The sequence below is a fragment of the Leguminivora glycinivorella genome, chromosome 6 (genome assembly GCF_023078275.1).
Source record: "Leguminivora glycinivorella isolate SPB_JAAS2020 chromosome 6, LegGlyc_1.1, whole genome shotgun sequence".
NCBI classification, from domain to species: domain Eukaryota; kingdom Metazoa; phylum Arthropoda; class Insecta; order Lepidoptera; family Tortricidae; genus Leguminivora; species Leguminivora glycinivorella.
This window is the reverse complement of record NC_062976.1, coordinates 19,937,226-19,961,046: the sequence shown is the minus strand read 5'-3', so window position 1 is coordinate 19,961,046 and position 23,821 is coordinate 19,937,226. Positions and strand designations below refer to the sequence as shown.

Sequence of the window (23,821 nt, the reverse complement as noted above, 5' to 3'; positions counted from 1 at the left end):
ACGCAGCTTTGCCAGCGCCATCTGTTTAAACTAGTGCAAACGAAGCATGGCGGATTCGAATCGAATATTTCAAGCGTTGCTAGTTCAACTATTGTAATACAAATAATGTAGATGGCAGCAGTACGGCCATGAATTTAGTTTGCTGGGTTGCCGTTAGATGTTGTTAATATTATGTTTCTGTCTTCCTGATGAAGAAATAGTTTAAAAGGGAGGATATTATAAAAATATTCAAATATCAAAATATCGACATTTTTGTTCATTCATGATTTTTGTCTTCCTCTTAATGTCGTGCGTATTTGCATGCATATTTGTTACTCATTTGCATGTTTAGCATGCCGTTTTGCTTTATATTACTTATTTTGCATTTTTGGCAGATTTCGTAGTGCACAGCACGAATTTTATAAAACTCATACTTACTCAACTTTCTTTTGTTTTATAATCAGATGTTGTAAACTTGCCAAACTTTTATGTCCCTTGTAACGAAATCCTTTCAAGGTTTGTAACAAACATGGTTAGTTAAATAAAACGTTTTTTTACTACGTTATATTTGAACCAGTGCACAGTGCTCATAGTTTTAGTAAATAAAGGAAAATTAATGAAATACACAAAAGCTTGATTCAAAATTGATTTATTAAATTACACATTTTATAATACATTAAGATCTTCAAATTTTTATTACTTAACATATGCATTACACTAATCATTCATAAGCAATTTGTGTCTTTGTAATTTTTTTTAACATACTTAATAACTTTTGATTGCCTGTATACGATTATAAAATAAACTTTTCATTGAAGTAAAGTAAAACATGTCGAAAATAAAAGCGCTTTAGTAAAGCCCTGAAACTAATAAGTAATGACATTTTCGTATTTAAGCATAATTTGTTCATTTTATAATATAAGTAAATACTTTATCTTATACAAAAGATTCAAAAAATCCTAGAGAAATATGTATGTGTAAATAAATATCTAAGGGCCTACAGCTAATACTACAAGGTTGTCTTTGTATATAAAATTAGTTATAAATAACATTTGTGTAAGTACCTACTTACCTAAATAAATATCTGTTTTGCAAATGCTTTTAGCTAGAATCAAATATTTGAGTTTAACATAAAAATTAATATGTTGGTCTAACCAAAATACTAAATAAATAGTAGTGCAAAGTTTGTCCGGGATTTCAAATAATACTTATAACTGGGTCAGATACGCCTTGGATCTGTAAAAAAACAAATAATATTATGTAGTGCCTGTAAATTAATAAAAACAGGAATTTGTACTCGAGATCTCAGGACTTTTGCACTGAAGAAGCGTGAGCGGTGTTTGACAGATATCCTTGTAAATACTTACGATATGATCGTTTACAAGCCGCCACCGCTCCTGTCGACCGTGATCATTTTCTTCAACATTTCCTTCTCATGATGTTCCTCCTCCATCTCAGCCATGCGCGCGAAACGGGAGTAGGCCACGTGGCCGGACTTGATGGCCGACATCATCTGTTGTTCGATTAAGGACTATTAGTACAGATCTTTATGTAAACTCTTTCTAAAGATATATTTCATATAAAATTTAGATGATCCGCGCCGCGCCTCACAATAGTCACAATACAAGGAAAAATGTAGGTACGCATATCGGGTTGTTTGAGATTCAGATTCAGATACTTTATTGGTAAAACATTATTTTACACGTCATACATTAATGCAGATACATAACTTATCGGTAAGTACCTATTATACATTATTAGAAACATGGAAGAGCGAATTTGATCCGATTTTAAAATATAGACCATAGAAGATTCTGTAAAGTTCCGTTTTCGCCTTTGGAACGATACAAACGGACGATTCAAATACAAGTTTCAGTCTGCGGCGCGGCGAGCAAAAGACAAACTGCAACCGTTTTACAATATTACGTGTCCGTTTTGAATTCAAACAAATTTAAGTTTATAATCAGTGGTTTTGAAGCAGTATTAATATAAAAAAAGCAAATAATCAATAATTACGACAAGCACATATTTTTGATTATCAAGTAAGTGTTATTAGAAAGTAACTGTAAAAAGCTTAGTAAGTATTTGTTAATGCTGTTAGGTAAGTTAAGTTTTAAAAATTGCATGCAATTATGGTTTAGTTCATGCAGTGTGATAAGGACACGGCAAGCGACATTGCATCAGCAAGAAAGAAAAGTTTAAAATTAGAAGTAGAAAAACGTTATAATTGGAAAATAGTCAACATGCACCGGCAAGATCAATCACAAGGTTAAAACAAACTTGCACTAAAAAAACATTTTTAGTTTAGGCCTTTGTCGAAGGATTACGAACAGCAGCTAGAACTGCGCCTTATCCGAAAGAAATCTTTGGATATAAATGTATTAATTCTGATTTTACCAGAGACATTTATTGAGGACGACCAGAATAATATACAAAGGTTAACTTTATTACGTATCCATCGTACAAAATGCGTGTAAGTGTCGTGCTTGTGTTATTTAGATAATGCAAAAGAGAGCAAAATAATTTTTAAATATCAAATAAAAACGGCCTGCAAGACTCAGCAAAAAGGTCATTCAAAACTAAATATGGACCTGTAAATATTCGTCGAGCTCGACTTGGCCGTTCATGTTAGTGTCGATCTCTTTGAGAATTTCGTGCAACTGTTCCCCGGTGACTTCCTCGCCGCCCGCCTGTGGAAAAGCTCCAGAATCAAGCAACATGGACATGAGAAGCGAATACCATGCTATATGGAACTTGTCAATTTACCACAGTTAAGAAGGATAGACATTACGGGAAGATGAATTGTCAATAATAATGATAATTTATAATTATATAGTAGTGTTACTACTTAAAAAAACAAATCAAAAAAATATTTAATAAAATAATTTGATTTGTTCCCTACATCCGATAGATGAATTGTGGCGTGAGTTGACTTGTCTGCTCAGTTTCAATAGTATTTTCAAGAATTCCATATAGCACAGTTCAGTATTACATTACAGGATCCGTGGAGAATAATCCCAACGACGTTACAAACATAAATATCCTCTATGATATTTTTCTCCCGTCTACCTGCAGGTAGTCTTGTATTTCCAGCTGTCCATGGTAAGTCACATCTATCTCGGACAGAATGGCGCTTAATTCTGCATCGGTCGGCTTCAAACCCATACTCTATAACATTTGTGGTTACAAAATTTAACTGATTTCAGTTCATATGCTAAAGATTAATACCGGAGCAACATTTTTCTTAGATAATACTTGAAAGAAAACATAGTGAAAAATTTTGTATCCTTAATTTTTTCAGGTCGGACAAACCTAAGTAGCCTCGAACTACGAATGCAAAAAAACTTTCCTGAGAAGTAGTTTCTTTGATTGAAGCTTATTTTTTTAAATAAGTATTAAACTGAAGTTGCAAGTGTATCAAATTCATGCGTAAGAAGACTTGGGATTTAGTATTCACTGCCCACGCTAGCCCAATGCGGATTGGGGACTTCTTATTTTGTGTTCCTTCGCAGATGTATGCAGGTTTCCTCACGAGGTTTGACTGAAACTCTCGATTAACGCTTTCAATTTTTCAAGGAAATCCTATTTGTTATAATGAAGCCTATCACGTTACCTTAAGACTCCTCCTAATGTCGTTGATAGACACGTATCCCTTCCTATCGGCGTCGATGATCTGGAATCTCTTGATGTACGTCTGGATCTCGTCCTTGCTCAGGTTAATGGGAATCTTATCGCGACTGGCACGGTTGACGAGCTGACCCATCTCGTTGGACAAGAATTCGTTGGCTTCTTTGACTTGTCTCTGAAATTAAGCAATGATACAATTGGTTAGAAGTGATTTTGCTTGGTTTGCTGGCTGTAGGTACATTGCTGCTTGTAATATGCAGAAGGTACGTAGGTACATTATACAGTCAGAAGCGTGTGCAACGGAAACATAGTTGCACCACATAAACTAATGACACCGTTCACAAAAAAGATGGGATGTAGTGGAAAAAGTTAATCCAAACTGTAACCAGGAGGTATAATTACAGTCCAGTAAGCCCAGAGGTAACTGGAGAATAATAAAAAAAAACACATAGAAATAAAGCCGGATAGATCGACAATACTACTGGATGGTGTGCTCAAATTACTGCACCCATGCGATTAAAACTGCACGAGGCCGTGCGCTTGGCGAGGAACAGACGCCTATGGAGGGACCTAGTCTTCAACAGAATGACATGATGCCACGATCCTCAGCATTGAGGGAACGACTAAAGAAGAAGAAGAGGATCGACGAAGCTGTATCCTGGTTCCTGCTGCATGATATCATGCAGCAAATAGCGACGCTTCTATGGCCGCTTGTACTTTCAGGAACGCGAGCCGTAGATTTAATACTAGATAAAATTATGATGCAAATCGAGAAGAGCCCATTTAAAAGCTCCTTTCTAAAACCATCCTACTCGTCGTTACTTACGGCCGCTTGTTCTTCAAGAAACACGAGTCTTAGTATTTACAAGAATGTTAATAATTGGCTCATCCTACCTTCTTCTCTTCGTTGCTCCATTTGAGTTCCTCCTGCATGATGTCAGCGACAACTGGCAACGCCTCAACGGCCGCTTGTACGTTGAGGAACGCGAGCCGAAGGCGTCTTGCGATCATGTCCACGCAGGTGCACGCATACTCACGGACACCATATCTATAAACATGGACAATAAACTTATGTAACGAGTAACTCACAAGGCTGGACTAGTCCAAGAAGAGGAAACTTGTTCAACGGATGACGCTATTATCAGGCATCAACACACGGAACACACCCATTCAACATTTTATGACATGAAGTTTTTCGTGGTGATATCGAAGCCTTCATATCAATTTAGTACCTGCTATTGTTGGTCCCATTGGAATGGACTCTTTTGAATTTACGGTCGCTAGTACGTTAAGGAACGTGACCGTAGATATATTTTCGTGTGTATGGAGAATCGCGAAATAATAAAACAATTATTTCTAACCTGATTTCAGCATCAATGTAGGGGAATTCCGGATGAATTTTCTTGCTAATGATCGCGAAATAATAAAACAATTATTTCTAACCTGATTTCAGCATCAATGTAGGGGAATTCCGGATGAATTTTCTTGCCAATGATAGGCCATCTCTTGCCTGTCATGGCGGCCATCTTAGCAACAGCGAATGCTCTGTCACCATATGACTTGGCCAAGTGTTGTGCGACCTGCAATAAAAGTCTTCATTTTAGACAAGAGTTTCAAGAAAAAGAAATATTCGTAAAATATGCAATATAATACGACAAAGATATGATTTACTAGATTTTACCTCCATCTCCAGGCCAAAATCTTGTACTAATCTAATGTACATGGTGGGGGTCCAGCCGTGGGCGCCTTCGATGAGGAATCCGTCGGTCTGACACTCGCGGAACAGCGGCTTCAGATTGGCGCCTGAAATACAGTAGTTAAATAATGAGAGAAATAATATTTCCTAAAATTTTACGATTCAGATCTGGGTTTGGTGTATTTTTTACTCAGCATTGAATTTGAAATCTTAGATTCAGTCATTGAGTAATTATTACTTAACATAATTACTCAAAGGATTCAGTAGAGAGAAAAATACAGTCACACTCAGAATCTTTGAACTCACTTTCAATAGCAGTGTCGATGGTCTCAGCCGCCATAGCACGGTACGTAGTCCACTTGCCGCCTGCAATAGTGACGAGGCCGGACTTGGATACGTGCACGATGTGGTTACGGGCCAGGGATTGTGTATCATCTTTGTTGGGATCGGAGACTAGAGGTCGGATGCCGGACCATGCTGAGAGTACATCTCCGCGACGGACTGGAATCATAATTAATTTTATCAGTACTATCTACAGCCGGTGTTAACCTGAAAATCTAGAAAAATATGGGTATTGATGCGATATTGTGGCATAAAGGCGAAACCATAAGCTAGCAGCTTAAACTTTTTAAATCCAACATTGCGCAGAATGCGTAAAAGAAAGTCAGTAGATAAATATTGAACATGAACCTTCAAGAAAAGAGCGTAAACCCATCTTAAAGGCCGGAAACGCACCTCCAACACTTCTGGTGTTTCGGGTGTCCGTGGGCGGCAGTGATCGCGTACCATCAGGCGACCTGTCTGCTTGTTTGCCTCCTATCCCATAATTAAAAAAAATAAATCTACCACGACTAAGAACTGCTAAAATACTTAGTAGTAACACAAACCTTCAACGTCAGGATTGAGATAATTTTTGACTTCAGTGAGGATGAACAGAATCTCATCTTCCGTCGGTTTGGGGTTGTGCGTGACCTTGCAGGGCATGTCGGTGGTACCCGCGATGGTTCCCTTCAGCCAAGGCAGGAAGAAAATAACGCGCCCGTCGGATGTGGCCGGATCAAGAAGACCCATATGCTCGGGGCTAGAAAAAGCAATTATATTTATTGTATTATTTTCGTCTGGATCATCTCCAGATGTTTAAATAGTTTGATCCATGTTTATTACCTGTAATATCCAGGCAAAACGATGTGCACTCCGCTTGAAGGACAGCAAATCTCTTTAACTGTTGGTTCATCCATCTTGCGGATGCTGTCGGTGAAGGGGCCTGTTGCGTTGATGATGCACTTGGCTTTCACGTCCCATTCCTTACCAGTCATCTCATCCTAGAATACAGAACCAAAACGTTATAAATTAATTTTTCGTGAGTGTTGTCAGACACGATTCTTAGAATGATTTATACCTTAACCCTAGCACCGCTGAGCTTTCCTCCAGTCTTATGCAGCTTGGTGACGCTGACGTGGTTGACGATAGTGGCGCCATGTCGGGCTGCAGTAAGCGCAATGGCCAGATTCATTCGAGCGTCGTCTTGTTGACCTGAAGTGATAGCATTCAGTTATCAGTTATTGGATAGCAAATCGACATCGATTATACTCTACTCGTATTATGTATTATGCGAAAACTGCATGATTGGAATAAAACGTTTAAACCAATTTTCTGAAACCGACAGGCAACGCCCAAAACTGGACATACGATTTAATTACCAATCCAATAATTAATCGATTCGGTTGTATACACCGTGTTTCACTTAACACTAAAAACCTGAAAACAGTTTGTTCAGAATCGAGAGTAGAATCGATTGAGCTATATCTTGATGGGGGTAATATTTTTATTTAAATTAGTATTATTAATTATTTTTTACGTGCCCATTCTATTGTACTCGTAATACAACATTGTGTATATCGCATTGCTATAGGTTGTTTACCTTTTTTCAGTATTTAGGGGTATTAATACTGGCCGGTTACTTGGACGATTATTTTTTCCGCTACTAGTTTGACGTTGTTTGTCAGTTTAATCTTAATGTTTATCATAAGTCATAACAAATTGAACTCGTACCTAATTACAACCTTGTCATTTTGAATATTGAGTTTATTTGCTTACTGCGATTACCTGTCCAATTTGAAGTTTACTGTGACAAAGCTTTAAAGTGTTTTTCCCCTCACTAGCTCGGAAACACGTGTTTTGTCCTTCAATACCAGCGGGTAAAAACGCATTTTATCCACTAGTGGGTAAAGTAATTTGACCTTGAATAAAGTCAAATAAACTGCTTTAAAATTGATAAAAGTAGGTGAATCTAGTAAAAAAGATGATTTACCACCTGTGGAACTACTGGAAGCAGTGATAAACGCATTTTTTGCGTTGTAGTTTCCTCGCTATAATGAGGGGAAAAGTTTTGTGTTACACTCGGGTGCAAATGTATTTTACTTCTCGTGTGTTAAAAAACTCGCAAGTTCAGGATTCTATTCTTGAATCACTCGCTTCGCTCGTGGTTCAACTATAGAATCCTTTCACTTGCTCGTTTTTCAATTCCACACTCGGCGTTAAAATACAACTTTGCCCCCTTGTATAACAAATAACTATTACAGTGACATCTTAGCTGTCTATTGGTAAACCTTATGTCGTTGCAGTAACGTACACAAATAAATAGTGTTATGGTTTATGATGGTAGTTAGCAATTATTTTATTGAGTGTAGAGCTAAAAGTCAAGTAGAGCTGTACAGAAAATTAAAAATTCAATTAAAAAAAAAGTAACGATCAGATTAAAAGATGAATACTCTAGATGAGTTTAAAAAAATAAAAATCAGTTGGGGTGTCTGAGGTTTTGAGTGATACCGGAAACACCGTGTATAGCGCTCTACACACCGCATAATTTATATTGAGTGAAAAGATTCTAATCAATACTTACCATCATAATATACAATGCCACCGCAGAGATTATCAGATTTTAACATGGGGAACAGTTCCAGTGTGTTCTTTTTGGACAGATAGTAGGAGTTTTTCACGTTCCTGTCGCCAGCCACCACATCGTACATTTTGATACCGAACCAGTAGTAGGGTACTTGCCACCATCTGTAAAAACAAAATCGTTGTAAAATTCCAAAAGAGCAAACAGTTATCACAGGAGATGGTCAGACTGTACGGCCTCACCATAGAATGTGTGGTTGAGAAAAGGCCGGTTGTCTTGTCTATAAAAGGATATACTAACTTGTAGACCGGCAACAAAATCGGTAGTGGCCTGGTCAAATGCGGAGCCACCTCAAGCATATTTGCTCTCTCGTGCAGCGCTTCTTTCACCATCTTGTACTGTTCGTAGTCGAGCTGCATGATAGCTTTCTGCAGGTATCTGACGCCGCCATGGATGAGTTTTGTGCTGCGGCTGGAGGTACCACTAGCAAAATCGTCGGCTTCGACGAGGGCTGTTCGGAGACCTAGAATTTAAATAATGGCTTAACACTAGTATACTCGATATATGTATACATTGTATATTGTACTGATATAATATGTAGAATAATCATCCGATTACAAGTGAAGAGAGAGAGTGTAAAGCCAAGTTGGCGGCCATTTTGATAGCACACATTGAGAAAGCTAAGTGAAATGTCTTAATTTAATAGAAGTTTGACGTTTTAATTAACATATACGTATCAAACTATAGCTGAAACGCCTATAGCCTTATAAACATGCCTCTCCAAATATAAGGTGTAGAACGCCAACGATGAGTTTCTTAAATATATGGACTTTCTGTTCGCGACTGTCCACGCGCGCTCCTTGCATAGTACGACATACGATACAACACAAATGAGCATGCTCTAACAAAGTCAAGGTGACTTTGCTAATACGAACAACACTATATGTTGTACGTAGAGAAAGATTTTTTCACCACAACAACTGGTAAAAGCTCTCTTGATATTTCTAAAAAGGATAGCTAAATAGCATTTTATCCACAAGAGTGCAAAGTAAGTTCATACAGATTTGGACTTTAAGTCTTAAGCTGATTGGTAAAATTGGAACTATAATTGATTTAAATCATAAATATTGATTAAATTGATGGATTTCATTAGATTTGATATTTGACAGTATTTTATTTGTGCTAGTGTAATGAATGTTTTTATTTTAACTCTGTGGAAAAGTTTGTTTAATCCTCGTGCCTTGAAACTTGAAACCGTCGCTACGCTCACGGTTCAATATTGGAATCTTTCGCTTGCTCAGGTATGAATATTGTCACGGGCGGTTAAACAACAACCCTTTTGGCCCCTTTAAAATAAATAGGCATAGCTGGGCATTAACTCGTTAATCCGTTAATCGTTAATTAACGAAGTTAACATTTTGGTTAACGGATTAACTTTTAAGTTAACTTTAAAAAATGTTAACGGATTCGTTAACTTCCGTTAAATTTCTTAGAGTCCGTTAATCGTTAATCCAGTTCCGCACGCGTCGAGTAATACTTGCTCTGCCCGCTATTGTAAAAGCCCGGAGTACGGCGAAACCTAGGATTTTCCAGTAAATTCACAGTCTACAGACCAATTGGTGCCTTTGGATCACTTGTTCGAGACCTGCTAACGTTTATTAGTCCTACTGCATCCTATCCATAACTGGGAAGGTACAATGCAAAACATCAGGCATGACCAGAGATCGGAAAAATTTGCGTCATTGCTCGCAATAATGTGGACATGTCTCCAAAATTAATCAAATAATTAATCATTTAATTAATTTCTTACTTGACATATAATTTGATTCCTAGTCAATAAATTTAATCTATCTGTGAGATCCTGTAATTGGCTTTCTGAATCATATCTTGTTGTATACTGCTAGTTTTATAGCTGTTGGTTCTCCATAACATAAATAAATAAATAAATAAATACAAAAGTTGATGATGTTGTCGACAATTTACAGTTCATTTCGCAATGACGCAAAATTTTCCGATCTCTGGGCATGGCCATCGATCTAAACTACCTAGATGCACCATCACGGCTTAGAATGTGTCCGCAGCAAATTGTGCTTGAAAATGTTCTAAGCACAATTGGGCGGTCAGTAGCGCTTCATCCGCCGCGTCGGCAACATGCCTAAGTGCTCCGTAAAAAAGTGCAAAAATAACACCTTATATACGTTAAAAAAGGATGACGTATCGTATTTCCGGTAAGTAATTGTTAATAATTTTATAATGTTATGCATTTGTGGCCAAAATGGCTTCCTAACTTACTAAAAACATTTATTTTCTAGAATAATTAAAGTAAATTCCTTGATTTGGTCTTACGCAGTTTGTCTCTTTCTCTCGCGCTATACTAGTAATGAGCGGACGGCGACAAAAGATGGATGAAGTGGAACATAGTTAAAAATGGAATGATGGAGTCGCTAATTTATATTTTTTGTAAAAGAAGCCTATTTCATATTATTAGTGTATGTATTTATTTATTTTTATGGACCAATAAGTCTGAAATAAATGATTTCAATTCAATAATATTAATACATATCTTATAAATTACTTTAATTATAAAAAGAAACAACCCGGGAATAGCAAATTCGTTTTTAAGTAATAAAAAAGGTTTTTATTCCAGATTCCCAAAACAAGACGTTAAAAGGGAAAAATGGCGCAAGATTATAGCTGAGGAGCGGAGAGAAGATTTACCCACACAAAGCTTTGAAAGAAATTACGTAGAATAATAAATTAATGTCATCATTCAATTCTTCTTTGTTTTAATAGCTACTTAATTCATATTCTCCAAGTGCACCATCCCTCACACACACCACATACAATCCCTCAACTGTTTACCTTCACATAATCGCTACACATACACTCACTACACGCACACACACACATATGTTATATATATTAGACGACCGGTCTGGCTCAGTCGGTAGTGACCCTGCCTGCTAAGCCGCGGTCCTGGGTTCGAATCCCGGTAAGGGCATTTATTTGTGTGATGAGCACAGATATTTGTTCCTGAGTCATGGATGTATCCTATGTATATAAGTATGTATTTATCTATTTAAGTATGTATATCGTCGTTTAGTACCCATAGTACAAGCTTTGCTTAGTTTGGGGCTAAGTTGATCTGTGTAAGGTGTCCCCAATATCTATTTATTTATTTATAAACATACATACACACACACACACACACACATATATATCTTATACTTTTAAACGAGCAATTCTTGTATATTTATTTATTTATATATTTATTTACACTGACGATCTCGGAAACCGCTCTAACGATTTCGCAGAAATTTGTTATGTGGGGGTTTTTAGGGGTGAAAAATCGGTCTAACTTATCCTTAGGTCCCGGAAAACGCGAATTTTCGAGTTTTCCTGCGTTTTTCTTCGCGCGCCATCTCGTGTGCAGTAGTTGTACTGTTAAGACAGAATTCTTTCGGTCGATGTAAGTACTATTTATTGCAAACACTAGATGGCGACACAGGTCTAGGCTAAAACGAATAGAAAAATACACTATTTGAGTTTTTGTGGCGAAATGCGCGCCATCTCGTGTGGAGTAGTTGTGTTGTTAAGGCTGAGAATTCTTTCGCTCGATGTAGGTACTATTCATATTTGAACTAGATGGCGACACATGTCAAGGATACGAAACAGAACCGAGCGAAGCTCGGTTGCCCAGATATTATATATATATTTAAACAGTTTTTCGCAAAAATACCGCAAATTTCCTCATTCTCGTCTTTCATCTCATAGCGCGACTCCCATGATGCCTCTGTCCATCCTCGTTCCCAATTTAAAAATGGCGTTTAGATTGTTGCAGCGCGAACGAAATTAAACTTATGTTGGTTGCAATAAGGCGTAGATTTGTTTAAAAATATGCACACCTGCGATCTGCGGTCATAAAATTTTATGGCTTTCGCGATGATCACATTCATTAATGTCATAACCGCCAATTGCTTGCATTTGAAATTGAACTCTAAGTACTAAGAAATAACGTTGTTTTTGTAAAAATTAAAGTAGTTTTTACTACATTGCGAAGTTTTCGTTTGTCAACTAGACGCACACATTTGCAACTAAGCGATCGGACACTTTTGAGAGTCGAATTTGTAGGCGATAGTGTATCTAGGAAGTTTAAATCGATGGGTGTCTCAATCCGAGGAACCTACGCACCATGACTACGACTGCATGAATGACCCAATATCTACGGTAGTGACCCTGCCTGCTACGCCGCGGTCCTGGGTTCGAATCCCGGTAAGGGCATTTATTTGTGTGATGAGCACAGATATTTGTTCCTGAGTCATGGATGTTTTCTATGTATATAAGTATTTATATATTACATATATCGTTGTCTGAGTACCCACAACACAAGCCTTCTTGAGCTTACCGTGGGCCTCAGTCAATCTGTGTAAGAATGTCCTATAATATTTATTTATTTATCTACAAGTCACCAAAGTAAAACCTAAGATTTACCGAACCAACCTCGGTATAAGTCCAAAGAGGACAATATTTAGTAACATTTCGCTTTTACCAATTGGCAGCTGGGATTTTTCACGAGATTTTGGCGAACTTCGGGTTTTTACAATAACATATAAACTTACGCAAATACTAAATAGTTGATAGCTGATGCAACTAGCTATAGTAAAATTATTTTTTATCACGATTAACGGATTATCGATTAACTTTAACTTCCGTTAAATTTGTTGAAATGTATCGCTTTAACGATTAACGAAGTTAACTTTTATAGTAACGGATTAGCGATTATCGAAGTTAACTATTTGATTAACGGTGCCCAGCTATGTGAATAGGTTACTATTATTGTTCTATTACTTTCTTGTCATCTTTTCCAGAAGAATAACAAAAGAGCTAAAACCTCTTCTGTGGTCCTAACCTCGTGTGCAAGCATCCATAGCGCAGCCGACGCCAGTGGCGCCTCCTCCGATGATAAGCACATCGTAAGTATGTCCCCCTTGTAAACTGGTGATCTGTTCAGCTCTGGACGGAAGCGGTCTCTTTTTGCGTTCAGTCTTGGCCGAAACTGTCGATGGCTTGTACCAAATCTGGAATGGAATGCCCGGTAGGTAAGTATACTTTATTATTGTTTACAAATTGCTGACACGTGACGTGACCCTCTGGCAGCAATAGTGTTTATCTTCTTTTATGTACCTACTACGTCTTTTGATTAAAACACAAACAATAAAGATTATTGACATTATAGATATTCGTGTCATGTGTCATAATTCAGATTTTATTTCTTTCTTCTAATATGTATTAAAAATTGCATTAAGTCTAAACTGTTATTAAAATGTAGTATTCATATTATATTTACTAGTTATACTCATTTTATTTTCGGTACTTATCAATAATAACTAAACATGTCTTAGGCTCCCCACAGACAGTCTTAAAAATTCATAATCTTAAAAAAAACTTGTATGCAATCTGACAGTTCAGATCTGTCAGTGTCTTGTCAGTGTCAGTTTGAACTGTCAGATTGCATACAAGTTTTTTTTAAGATTATGAATTTTTAAGACTGTCTGTGGGGAGCCTTAGACGAATTGCAATGATGTGATGCCAACTGAGTAACACCCAGTAATGAATATTGTATGGAACACTAATAGAAAGTGTGTCATCATCATCCTCCTTGCGTTATCCCGGCATTTGCCACGGCTCATGGGAACCTGGGGTCCGATTTGACAACTAATCTCAAGATTTGGCGTAGGCACTAGTTTTTACGAAAGCGACTGCCATTTGACCTTCCAACCCGAAGGGTAAACTAGACCTTATTGGAATTAGTCCGGTTCACTAATAGAGAGTGTGTATTACCATTAAAATTAAACATACTGTGTTAATTACCTATTGAACTAAAATTATTAAAAATATGTTTATTACTACTTTTACAAGTAGGTACTGATTAAGAAATTGATATCAAGATGTAGTTGGTTATGCACTTTTTCCATGTTTAAATATAAATAAGGAACAAAACGTAGTTAGTAATTGTTTGTCCTTGATGACATTGTTAGAGTATAATAGTGCAAAGTACACGTCTGACGTTTTCTTAACGTTATCAATTCTAACACCCAAGTAAGTCTACATATTTTATTCTCAAATACTTCTTCAAGGTTAAGGACAGGCATGAAACAAAATGAAAACATTTTGTGGGTACCAAATTAGCATTTGAGTCAGGCCGAGCTAAGTTGATAAGCTGCAAACGTATTTCACAATAGTTACGTTTTAAAAATACGTCACCGAGATAAGCATAAGATATTTGCTCTATTTCGGTTGCTACTCGAGCGTTATCTGTAGTCTGTAGTCGCCAGGGTTTCCTCGTTACGTTACTTACAGCGGGTGAGTCATCTGCTGAGAGGGCCCATGCTGCAAGGGCTGCGCCGGCGACGCCTGTAGCGCCACCGATAAACAATCTTCTTCGTGACATTACTGGAATTGAAAAGGTTTCAATTACTGCAGGTGTACAAAGTGGCTGGGCGGTATACGTATAGTCCAACAAGAACTTAATAAAAAGTGGCATATACAGCGCGTAAACCTAATAAGGGCGATAAATGAAACCAGGCATATAATTCAATATTGTTATCATTAATTAAAAGGTGTTTTTGAGTTACTCTTAATTTTTACCCCATAGATAATGATTTTTTGAAAAATTTCCCAGCAGCAATGTACTGTAAACGTGGTTGCGATGACAATCAATGACAACTGTCAACGAGCGTTAAACACGAGTGTGTTTGCATTACGTTGCGGGCCGAATTATTTTGTATGGATAAAACATTTATCTCAATTTTAAGTAAAAGTTATCTAATTACTTTTCTTATGTCCTATACTCACCACCGTTAAGAGGTTCGCCCGTATTAGGTTTTACACCCTGTATTACAGTGTCGTCCCGTATTCTTACATATTATACCGATTTGAAAGGAGACACTACAGTATTGCCATTTATTTTTATTTTAGGTTCAGTTAGAGTACAGTTTTATTGAACCTTATTGGACGGGTTCCATCCAGTTTACTGACAATTTCAACTATTTCAATTGCCATAACTATATATATTTAAATAGGTAGGTAACTACCTTGGTACATACCTATGGTTTATTGTAAATATAATCTAGATAGCGGCACAAGATGTCCAAGAAGCCGCTAGGTCATAATATGTATATAGGAAATAGTGATATTCACGTAATTATCACGCGCACAATGCATGCCTCATGTTAAGTCAGCGTGATACGGAGAAATATTAAATCACTATCTCCTATGCAGGCTTTCATCATAGTATGGAGTGATACTACTGAAGAACCCATCTGTAATTACCGTAACAAACTGTCGGAATCACGAAAGGTCAACGTACATACTTGGAGGTAGGTAGTTAACGTTTTAGCCAAGAATTACATACATAACATACATACATACAATCACGCCTGTATTCCGTAAAGGGGTAGGCAGAGCACATGAAACCACTAAAGCTTCAGGGCCACTCTTGGCAAATAAGGGGTTAGAAGAAAACGAAACTGTGGCATTGCAGTGAAAGGTTGCCAGCCTCTCGCCTACACCACCAATAACCAAGAACCAAGCCAAGCCAAGAATTCGAGGGAGTTATTTTGGGATTTTGTATCAGCTTTTGAGTGCGTGTTTGTTATGCGAAATTTTACTAAAAGTAATTTATTCTAAGGACAAAATTACCAATATCGACATGTACTCAATGTATTATTTCAGATATGCATGATAGTGGCGTTTCGCTCCGCCGTTTACATAAAGGAATGTTAAGTTGGAAGAAGGTGCTAATGACGATAACAATAATTCATTTATATGTATAATAAATAACATTTAAAAATATTTGCCTCATAATTAAGGTCCCTATTTATAAGTTATATTTAAAAGATTTACCCGTGACTCCCGTGAAGGAATACGTACTTTAAAAGTATAAGATTAAGATAGTAAAGATGTGATAACCCTTCGTTTATCAAGTCAAGTGTAGATACCTATCTTGATTGAATCCGTTCATTAGTATGAGAGATTATCACTTCCGACTTGTCTGTCTAAAGCTAGGAACATACTACGCGGACGTCCGTCGTAAAACGACCGCGACCGCGACCTATCAGTGTGCACGGAACAAAACATCCAGCGAGCCAGATTTCGATCGGACGTCCATGCGCTCAAGGCCACGTCCGCGTCCGTCGACCGATAGTTTGCACGGTTATGTGTATTTCCATTGTTCAGATTCCCGTCCGCGGTCGATTTACGACGGACGTCCGCGTAGTGTGTTCCTAGCTTAACCGCCGGTCCCCCTGATAACACTGAAGGTCGCATCACACGTACGCGCTCACCTAATTATAGCATAGCCAGTTTAATAATATCCGCAAAGTAGGTACATTGTTGCAGTAATGCGTGTTCGCAGCTACTTAGGTTTCAATTTTTTGCCAAAATACAATGTCGTTGGCCGCATAACGCAGTTCGATCTAATCGGAGATAGGTGAATGTTGGCAGGCGTTCGACGTTCATCGCATTCAGTTCCAATTTTTAACCGACTTCAAAAAAGGAGGAGGTTCTCAATTCGACTGAATGTTTTTTTTTTTATTTTTTTTTTGTATGTATGTTACTCGATATCTCCGAGAAGCGTGGACCGATTTTCAAAATTTTTTTTTTGATCGAACAGGTATAACCCCGAGATGGTCCCATTGGCACCAAGTCGGAGTCTGATGATGGGATCTTGGAGAAATCGAGGGAACTCTTCAAATGTTATAGGCACATGTAATGTTTTTAGTGTATTTTTCAAAGGTACACCAGTATTTACGCCTGATGGTAATAATTTTATGTGGCTGAGCTGATGATGGAAGGTCAACTCCTCAATGGTTAGGAGTTAAAGGATAATTCTTTCACTACTGTACATATATTCGGACTGATACATATAATATCACTAGGAACCACTAAAAATCAACAAATAAATTAACTTTTTAACAAAAAATAAAACCGCCTTCAAAAAAAGCGTGTTACAAAACACGGAGAAACTAAAAAGCCAAAAATAATAAACCTTCGAATTCAGATTTCTTATCGGATTTCAATAATCTAAACATCCAAATTATAAACAAATCAATTATTTTTGGAGTCGGGGCCAGCCTGCGTATGGTTGGGTGGGGCAAACAGGAAATAGCAAGGCGACGAACAGGTCTGGTACCGACTACAAAAATAATTGATTTGTTTATAATTTGGATGTTTAGATTATTGAAATCCGATAAGAAATCTGAATTCGAAGGTTTATTATTTTTGGCTTTTTAGTTTCTCCGTGTTTTGTAACACGCTTTTTTTGAAGGCGGTTTTATTTTTTATTTGAGACAGCTACGAGTTTACATGCCATCAGTACGCACTTTATTCTATACTCTTCGTTCAATACATAGCGTTTATACGCTGGTAGCCAGAACTAAAATAGCCTGAGAGCTTGCGAAATAATGACTGCGGTACGGTATACTGTTTAATAGAGACACGCGTGAAGTCAGGTCAGTCAGGTGACACTTGCAGGGAATATAAACTAATTGTCTCGTAACTGCACAGGCACCGTTGCACATGACAAGTGTTTGTACTGTGTGATACTTTTCTACTTATGTAGATCTAGATAGATCTTAACGATCAAAAGTCCTCAGTTAACCCATTTTGAATTTAGTCAAAGTTATTTTGCAAGTGTTAGAAAGATCTAAAGATGGTAATAGAATAGGTACCTTAATTGTAACAAAAAAACTCATTTTACTACAAATACGTTTACAGGAAATGTGTAAAAAGAATCGCCATATTGCCTTAATGTACGTGTACCACTTGTACGGTCACGGACTTTAATTGTTGATCCACTTCTAGCTCATTTTATACTAGACACATCATAGTTAAGCATAGTTAAGCTATGACGTTCCAGTATAAAATGAGCTAAAAGTGGATCAACAATTAAAGTCCGTGACTGTACCAGTCAACTTTTAAACAAGATGGATAAATATTTTATGACGGATTATTAGGTAGGAAGACGGAACCATTTATCATGCACATCAATTGTTAATTATTAGCAACAGCACAATTAAACGGGCCGATAGGTACACTACAACCCTTGATCTGAGATATATAGGTAAGAGGATAAATCACTATAATCAGTTGATTATGATCACATTATGATTCGAAGGTGATTTCTACAATATTTTTTGTGACTGAGAGTAGCACTCATCTACAAAGGATTTGAAGATGTAGACCCGTCACTGGAATGTAATATCTATTAAAGTTTAAAATCAATTATTAATAATAACGAGAATTGTTTGAAGGAATTCATTGGTGGAAGATTTTGCGTTTTCTTTTGATAGACACATAAGTACCTACAACTAAGGCAATAACTCGGTGACATTCATTTATCACGCAATATGCAAGAGCTATCAAGACACTATAAATTAATAATAGATCTAATCAATCTCTAAGTATGATTAAAGAAATAAAACTTGTTATAGGTAACTCCTTATAATGGATTAAAGGCCTTGAGTTGCAACGCCAAGTAGAATGATGTCATAAGGCAGCGTAGGCTTTTATTTCACGCTAGGATATTCTTTTGCAGAAATGTAAGACCGAGAGTTAAATTATTTAAGACAAATGTTGAAGTTTATTTATTTTATTTAATATTACTTGGACACCTAACAGATATTATAATGTTCAAGTAAATAAGATAGATTCGCGAATAACAACACCCATACCTAAGGGCGAACTTCCCGTTATTAAAATATAGGTAGGTAATGTAGGTATTTTCTACATGTACTAATGAAGTGTAAATGAAAATGAACTCTTTTATTAACTTACCTTAAGTAATTAAATTGTAGGAAGGAAAACTACGTCGAAAACATTTAACGAATGTTATATTAGAAACAATTTGACAAGGTTATCGTATTCGAAAAAGGATAATTTTGTATGAACACTACAAAATACTCTTATTTAATTCACTATATTTTGTGTGTTATGTAATTTAACAATACACTAAGGTCGAGAATGTTGTTTTAGTTTAACTAACACTTATTAGCTAATCGTGAATGACATTCATGCGCGACCGGGCGTTGGACGCCCCAGCCCGGTTTAGCCGACTGACCGTATTTTCGTTCGATCTCGAGCTGAAGCGTGACTCATTCGCCCCTTTTGACATAATCACAGTTTGGTACAGCACTAACTTCACTGCCAAGGCCAAGCGACATCTATAGGCAAACTGCAACAATACGATTAAATTAAAGCGTAGTTAGCTCCATCTAGTGATAAGTAGATATACTAAAAGGTGGCGATTTTTTTGTGCCGACTGTCAGTTTATAATTTGAAACCGTACCGTAACCACCATACCTTTTTAGAATTAAGTTCAATAAATTCATATTTTCATCGAAGAAGGTTAAAATGCCGTTAAAAGTGTAAGTTGCTGTTAATTTTAAATTCTCTTCGAGCCATCGTATAAAATAAGAAACAAATGAATGAAATTTTGGTACTTACTTTTTCTTCAGAATTTGCAAGAATCTGCGGCGAGGGCCATCTGTGAAGCTTTTGTTTACAATTGAGGACAACTTTGAGAATTTAAGAAATACCAAGACTGCTATTGGTATTATGAGTGGGGAAGACGAACTGCTTCATGATTGTACTGTTGACAATATAGTTGATGTGTGCTTGTCATTTGATCATTGGACTCTCGAAAAATTCAATCCAGGAGAAGAAAAAATCGTGAATATCAATATATATGTCAAGATTGCAGCTAAGACAAACAAGCAAGCCAAACATAACACAATCATATTGAAAGCAACATGCAATGAGCTTAATTACTCTAAGCAGATTACTTGTACAGAACACTGGTTAGAAAATATACTTATTGGTTATAAAAAGGTGATACTAAAAAAGGAACAGTTTACAGTTTCAACTGATTTAGAAATAAATTTAAGTGTAATTCAGAAAGAACCAGTTACTTTTGCAAAGCTTTATGATGATACAATTTTAACAGACTTTCAGTTGAGCACTGCAGAAGGCAGTGTAGCTGTGCACAAAGTGTGCCTGGCTGCTCATAGTGATATTTTCAAGACAATGTTTAATGGGCCTTGGAAAGATGTTTCAAATGGCCCTGTGGGATCAGCAGTTACTTTGAGTAGTCTACAGCACTTCAAGGAATATGTGTATTTGGGCAAGCTGCCTGATGAAAAAGAAAACCTGCAACATTTGCTGCTTCTATCGTTATTATACTCCATGGAAGCCCTAAAATCTGAACGTATTTCAAAGTTGATAGAATTAGTAAATAGTGAAAATCTGTATAGCCTTTTTGAATTTGCCTGTAAAAATAATATACCAGATTTGACATTTGCTATGCTTCTACAAGTTCCAGATGAAGTTGTTCATGAAACTTATGAATTGAGAAAACCCATAGATAAAGATACCACTACACAGGACGAAAAATAATGAATACTTATAATGTGATATAGGAACATTAAATTTGGAAATTTCAGGAACATCATGTTAGTCAATTTTGTTTTATTTTCTTACTTTTAATACAATGATTTCCTATTTATAATTGTTGCTGCTTCATATTACTTATTTAACTGATTCTGAATTATTAATAACCGTATACACCGTGTTTTTTTTGTTTTCCGTTAAATTCGACACGCAGTTAAGTTCATCATCACGAACCAACACAGTATATCGCTTTTTGTTAAATTAGAAAAAAATAATTTTTTTTTCGTTTCCATACATAATAAATGGATTAATTAGTGTGAGAGGACCTTAATCATAACATTAAAGCCATTGTCAAGGGTTTGACAGCACATGTCAAAACAAATAACATTAGGAAGTGGTAAAGGATGCCACACACGTAATTTTTTTTTTAATAATTCGATATCCGTAAGAGTTAAGAGGGTAGTTTCTTAGAGAAATTGATTGTATTTGAACTTAAAAATCTTCCCTTCAAGTTAACGGAATTCAATAAAAACAGGGTGTATATTAAAAACCTCCTGAAATATATTGTTTGAACAAAAATGAATATTTCTGTTAAAACTACTGGCCATGTTTGGATTACAAGGACTAACTAGGGACCTGAACCTGTTTAAGGGTGGCTTTTACCTTGTAAAGGTCCAATATTCTGTTGAGCTGCACTGCTTCTGTGAGAAATGAATATGTTACTCTTAAATAAGAAGACATAACGCAGTTACAAATTATTTATTGAGACAGAATTGCAGTCACACTTCAACTTAACTTTAGATTACTTCTCCTTCTTCTCCGAGGACAGAGAGTTATACAACTTGTTTACTTCATTGAGTACAAGGTTTTGGACAACTGTTCCGTTGGTGTCAATGAAGTTGGCAAAGGACTTGTTGATGGAGGCCTCTCGCAACTTGCCATTGGAGTCGCGGAGCACCAGGATCAGGTTGTACTTGTCATCATGTCTGGAAAAAATAATAATAGATGAGGTGAGCATTGTTTTTAGTCATATGGCATATACAGACAAAGTTTAATACTATAACAAAAGCAAAAAATAGAAAATTGCAATGAATACAAATGTTTGTCACATCAAAACAAAAATCATACAAAGTAGTAAATTTTTGTACATGTATTCTTGTTTGACCCTAATAAATTTATTTAAGTAGTAAAGGTAAACAACACAATTATACTTATCACTACAAAGTGATTTCTTCCACACAACCATGTTAATATATATTAAACAAACTTGCAAGTCTAATTTCACGATGAATAATACTGTGTAATAAGTTAGTAAAATTTATCTTGTATAAAATTGTAACTACACATTATTTATTCAAAACTGCAATATTTTCGCAAGAGAAGCATAAGAAAAAAAAAGTACACTACTTACTTCTTTACATAGGAGCTGGCTTCCCACACTCTGGTGTTGTTTCCAACCTTCTCCTTAGCAACAACAAATATGCCCTTCTCTTTGAAAGTTGTGTACAGGGTCAGAATGCCCATAAGCACAAAGTAGGAAGACACGCAAATGATAAGCACCAGTCTGAAAACCACAAATGAAATAATGATTTGTTGTTTAAATCCTTGCCATATTGAATAAATAAATAAATAATGAAGCAATCTTACCTTGACTGGGGGAAGGGGTATAAGTAATCCCAGAGCAGGGCATACAGCGCAACACCAACTGCAAGTGCACATAGGAACAGGCGGCCGTCAATGAGGGCAAAGCTCTCTTTACATTTCAGATCTCCAGTTAATACCTGAGAAGAAAAAAAAACAATTATATCAATGGAATCTGTTTTAACTAGGAAAATACCTTTGAAGGCTTTTACTGGCTGTTTTCCTTCTTGTAATTAAATGTTGTAGTGCTTATTTAGTTTGGTCTTTTTTTAATGGCAGCCCTAGTCAAGTGTACTGATCATGGAGCCACTAGTTCACATTGTCAAATGTGTATTGTATCACAAAATAGTCAAATACACTCATAGTTACACCAATAAGAATTCGTATATATATAAGTAGAGCTATAAATCTGTGGTTTGCTAGGACAACACAACCTCTAGGACATCTGAACTTATTGGAAACAAGGTTAGGAATTATTTAAAATAGACTTAATTTACTGTACTATAATTACCTCTCTGACCGCATCATCAATAGCATTTTTTGCCGCAGCACCGTCCCATTTGTTGATTTTTACTACCTGGAAGTAAGTTATTTACTGTTAACGTTGTTTTATTTTGTATATACTTGAGATACAGAAAAATTAAATAACCAGCTCGTGCCATCTCGTTAATCTGTTAAGACATGACGGCAATGTATTTCTAATATTCCAAGTGCCGTGGATTTTAGCCACAGAAAGGAAAACATGACGTGTCCCAGGGTAAGATACAATATTAAGAAAACCAAACAAAAGTGTGATGAGATTTCATATTTATAACTTTACCTCTGGTGTTTCAGTCATGTTGATTAGATTTATGATTAAATATATAAAAGAAAGTTAGATATTATAAGATTTTTCTCCCAAAAAGCGCCGTTTTGACACGACAGCGAGTCGGTGTCGGTCGATTTGACGTTTGAAGTATTTGAAGTGAATGAAGAACTGAACTGAAGGATGTTTTTGTTTGAGTGAATGATTGGTCAATTAGGTTAACGGAATGGAAAAAATAATGCTGTTAAATTTTATAATAAAACAAAATGCATTTATTGAAAAATAAAGCGATTAATGACAATAAATTATATGACACAACAAAGTGAACTTATATTATAAGATTATAACTTTACGCTCTTTGCAACAACAACACTAACAACTACAACGTTTTGTTTGGTTTTTCACAACACTAACTCTCGATGGCTGCCATAATTAAAAAAAATATTTAATGAACTGAGAAAATATAGCTCGCTTCTCTAATTTATTTTATATACTTATTTGATGTATTACCAGCAGTAATAGTAGTGCTATTTACATAATTCCAATGACTTTAAAGAACATTGCTAGATTAAGAAAGTAATGGTATGTACTCATGATTTCCTCAAACATAATACTGAAATATTGAAACCGGTGGTTATGATACTATAATTTCATTACATTTTACTAACATGTCCTACATAATCTCTTTGTCTCTCAATCAACCATTTCAAGGTGTCTGTATTGG

The 23,821-nt window shown here is 36.2% G+C and overlaps 4 protein-coding genes across 6 annotated transcripts in view; 2 read left to right on the top strand and 2 right to left on the bottom strand.

The window, feature by feature from the left end:
- Positions 1-612: 612 nt before the first annotated feature.
- On the bottom strand, positions 613-19,317 carry LOC125226840 (glycerol-3-phosphate dehydrogenase, mitochondrial). Of its 2 annotated transcripts, none has more exons than XM_048130971.1 (16): positions 19,041-19,317; positions 14,563-14,657; positions 13,114-13,282; positions 8,505-8,727; positions 8,205-8,368; positions 6,702-6,835; positions 6,467-6,624; positions 6,190-6,383; positions 5,609-5,803; positions 5,288-5,409; positions 5,050-5,186; positions 4,501-4,654; positions 3,593-3,781; positions 3,049-3,147; positions 1,347-1,492; positions 613-1,215 (listed from the first exon to the last, which is right to left on the bottom strand). In XM_048130971.1, the coding sequence occupies exons 2-15, from the start codon at positions 14,653-14,655 to the stop codon at positions 1,358-1,360; spliced, it is 2,166 nt and encodes a 721-aa protein (XP_047986928.1). In that variant the 5' UTR covers positions 14,656-14,657; positions 19,041-19,317; the 3' UTR covers positions 613-1,215; positions 1,347-1,357. The 2 variants fall into 2 exon arrangements, with proteins under 2 accessions (XP_047986928.1, XP_047986927.1); XM_048130970.1 differs by lacking the exon at positions 3,049-3,147 and adding an exon at positions 2,571-2,669.
- LOC125226843 lies at positions 13,282-21,308 on the top strand. 2 transcript variants are annotated; one of them, XM_048130975.1, is made up of 2 exons: positions 13,282-13,303; positions 19,721-21,308. In XM_048130975.1, exons 1-2 carry the CDS (start codon positions 13,293-13,295, stop codon positions 20,655-20,657), a joined length of 948 nt encoding a protein of 315 aa, XP_047986932.1. In that variant the 5' UTR covers positions 13,282-13,292; the 3' UTR covers positions 20,658-21,308. The 2 variants fall into 2 exon arrangements, with proteins under 2 accessions (XP_047986932.1, XP_047986931.1); XM_048130974.1 differs by lacking the exon at positions 13,282-13,303 and adding an exon at positions 19,546-19,630.
- An 87-nt stretch (positions 21,309-21,395) lies between these two features.
- On the bottom strand, positions 21,396-23,261 carry LOC125226845 (signal peptidase complex subunit 2). Its single transcript, XM_048130976.1, has 5 exons — positions 23,113-23,261; positions 22,804-22,869; positions 22,299-22,432; positions 22,063-22,215; positions 21,396-21,637 (listed from the first exon to the last, which is right to left on the bottom strand). The coding sequence occupies exons 1-5, from the start codon at positions 23,128-23,130 to the stop codon at positions 21,454-21,456; spliced, it is 555 nt and encodes a 184-aa protein (XP_047986933.1). The 5' UTR covers positions 23,131-23,261; the 3' UTR covers positions 21,396-21,453.
- A 292-nt stretch (positions 23,262-23,553) lies between these two features.
- The window catches only part of LOC125227134 (probable histone-lysine N-methyltransferase CG1716), a 28,550-nt gene continuing 28,282 nt past the window's right edge, over positions 23,554-23,821 (top strand). Inside the window, exon 1 of the mRNA XM_048131352.1 lies at positions 23,554-23,679. The gene's annotated coding sequence lies outside the window, so the exon portion shown is untranslated. The remainder of the gene's footprint in view (positions 23,680-23,821) is intronic.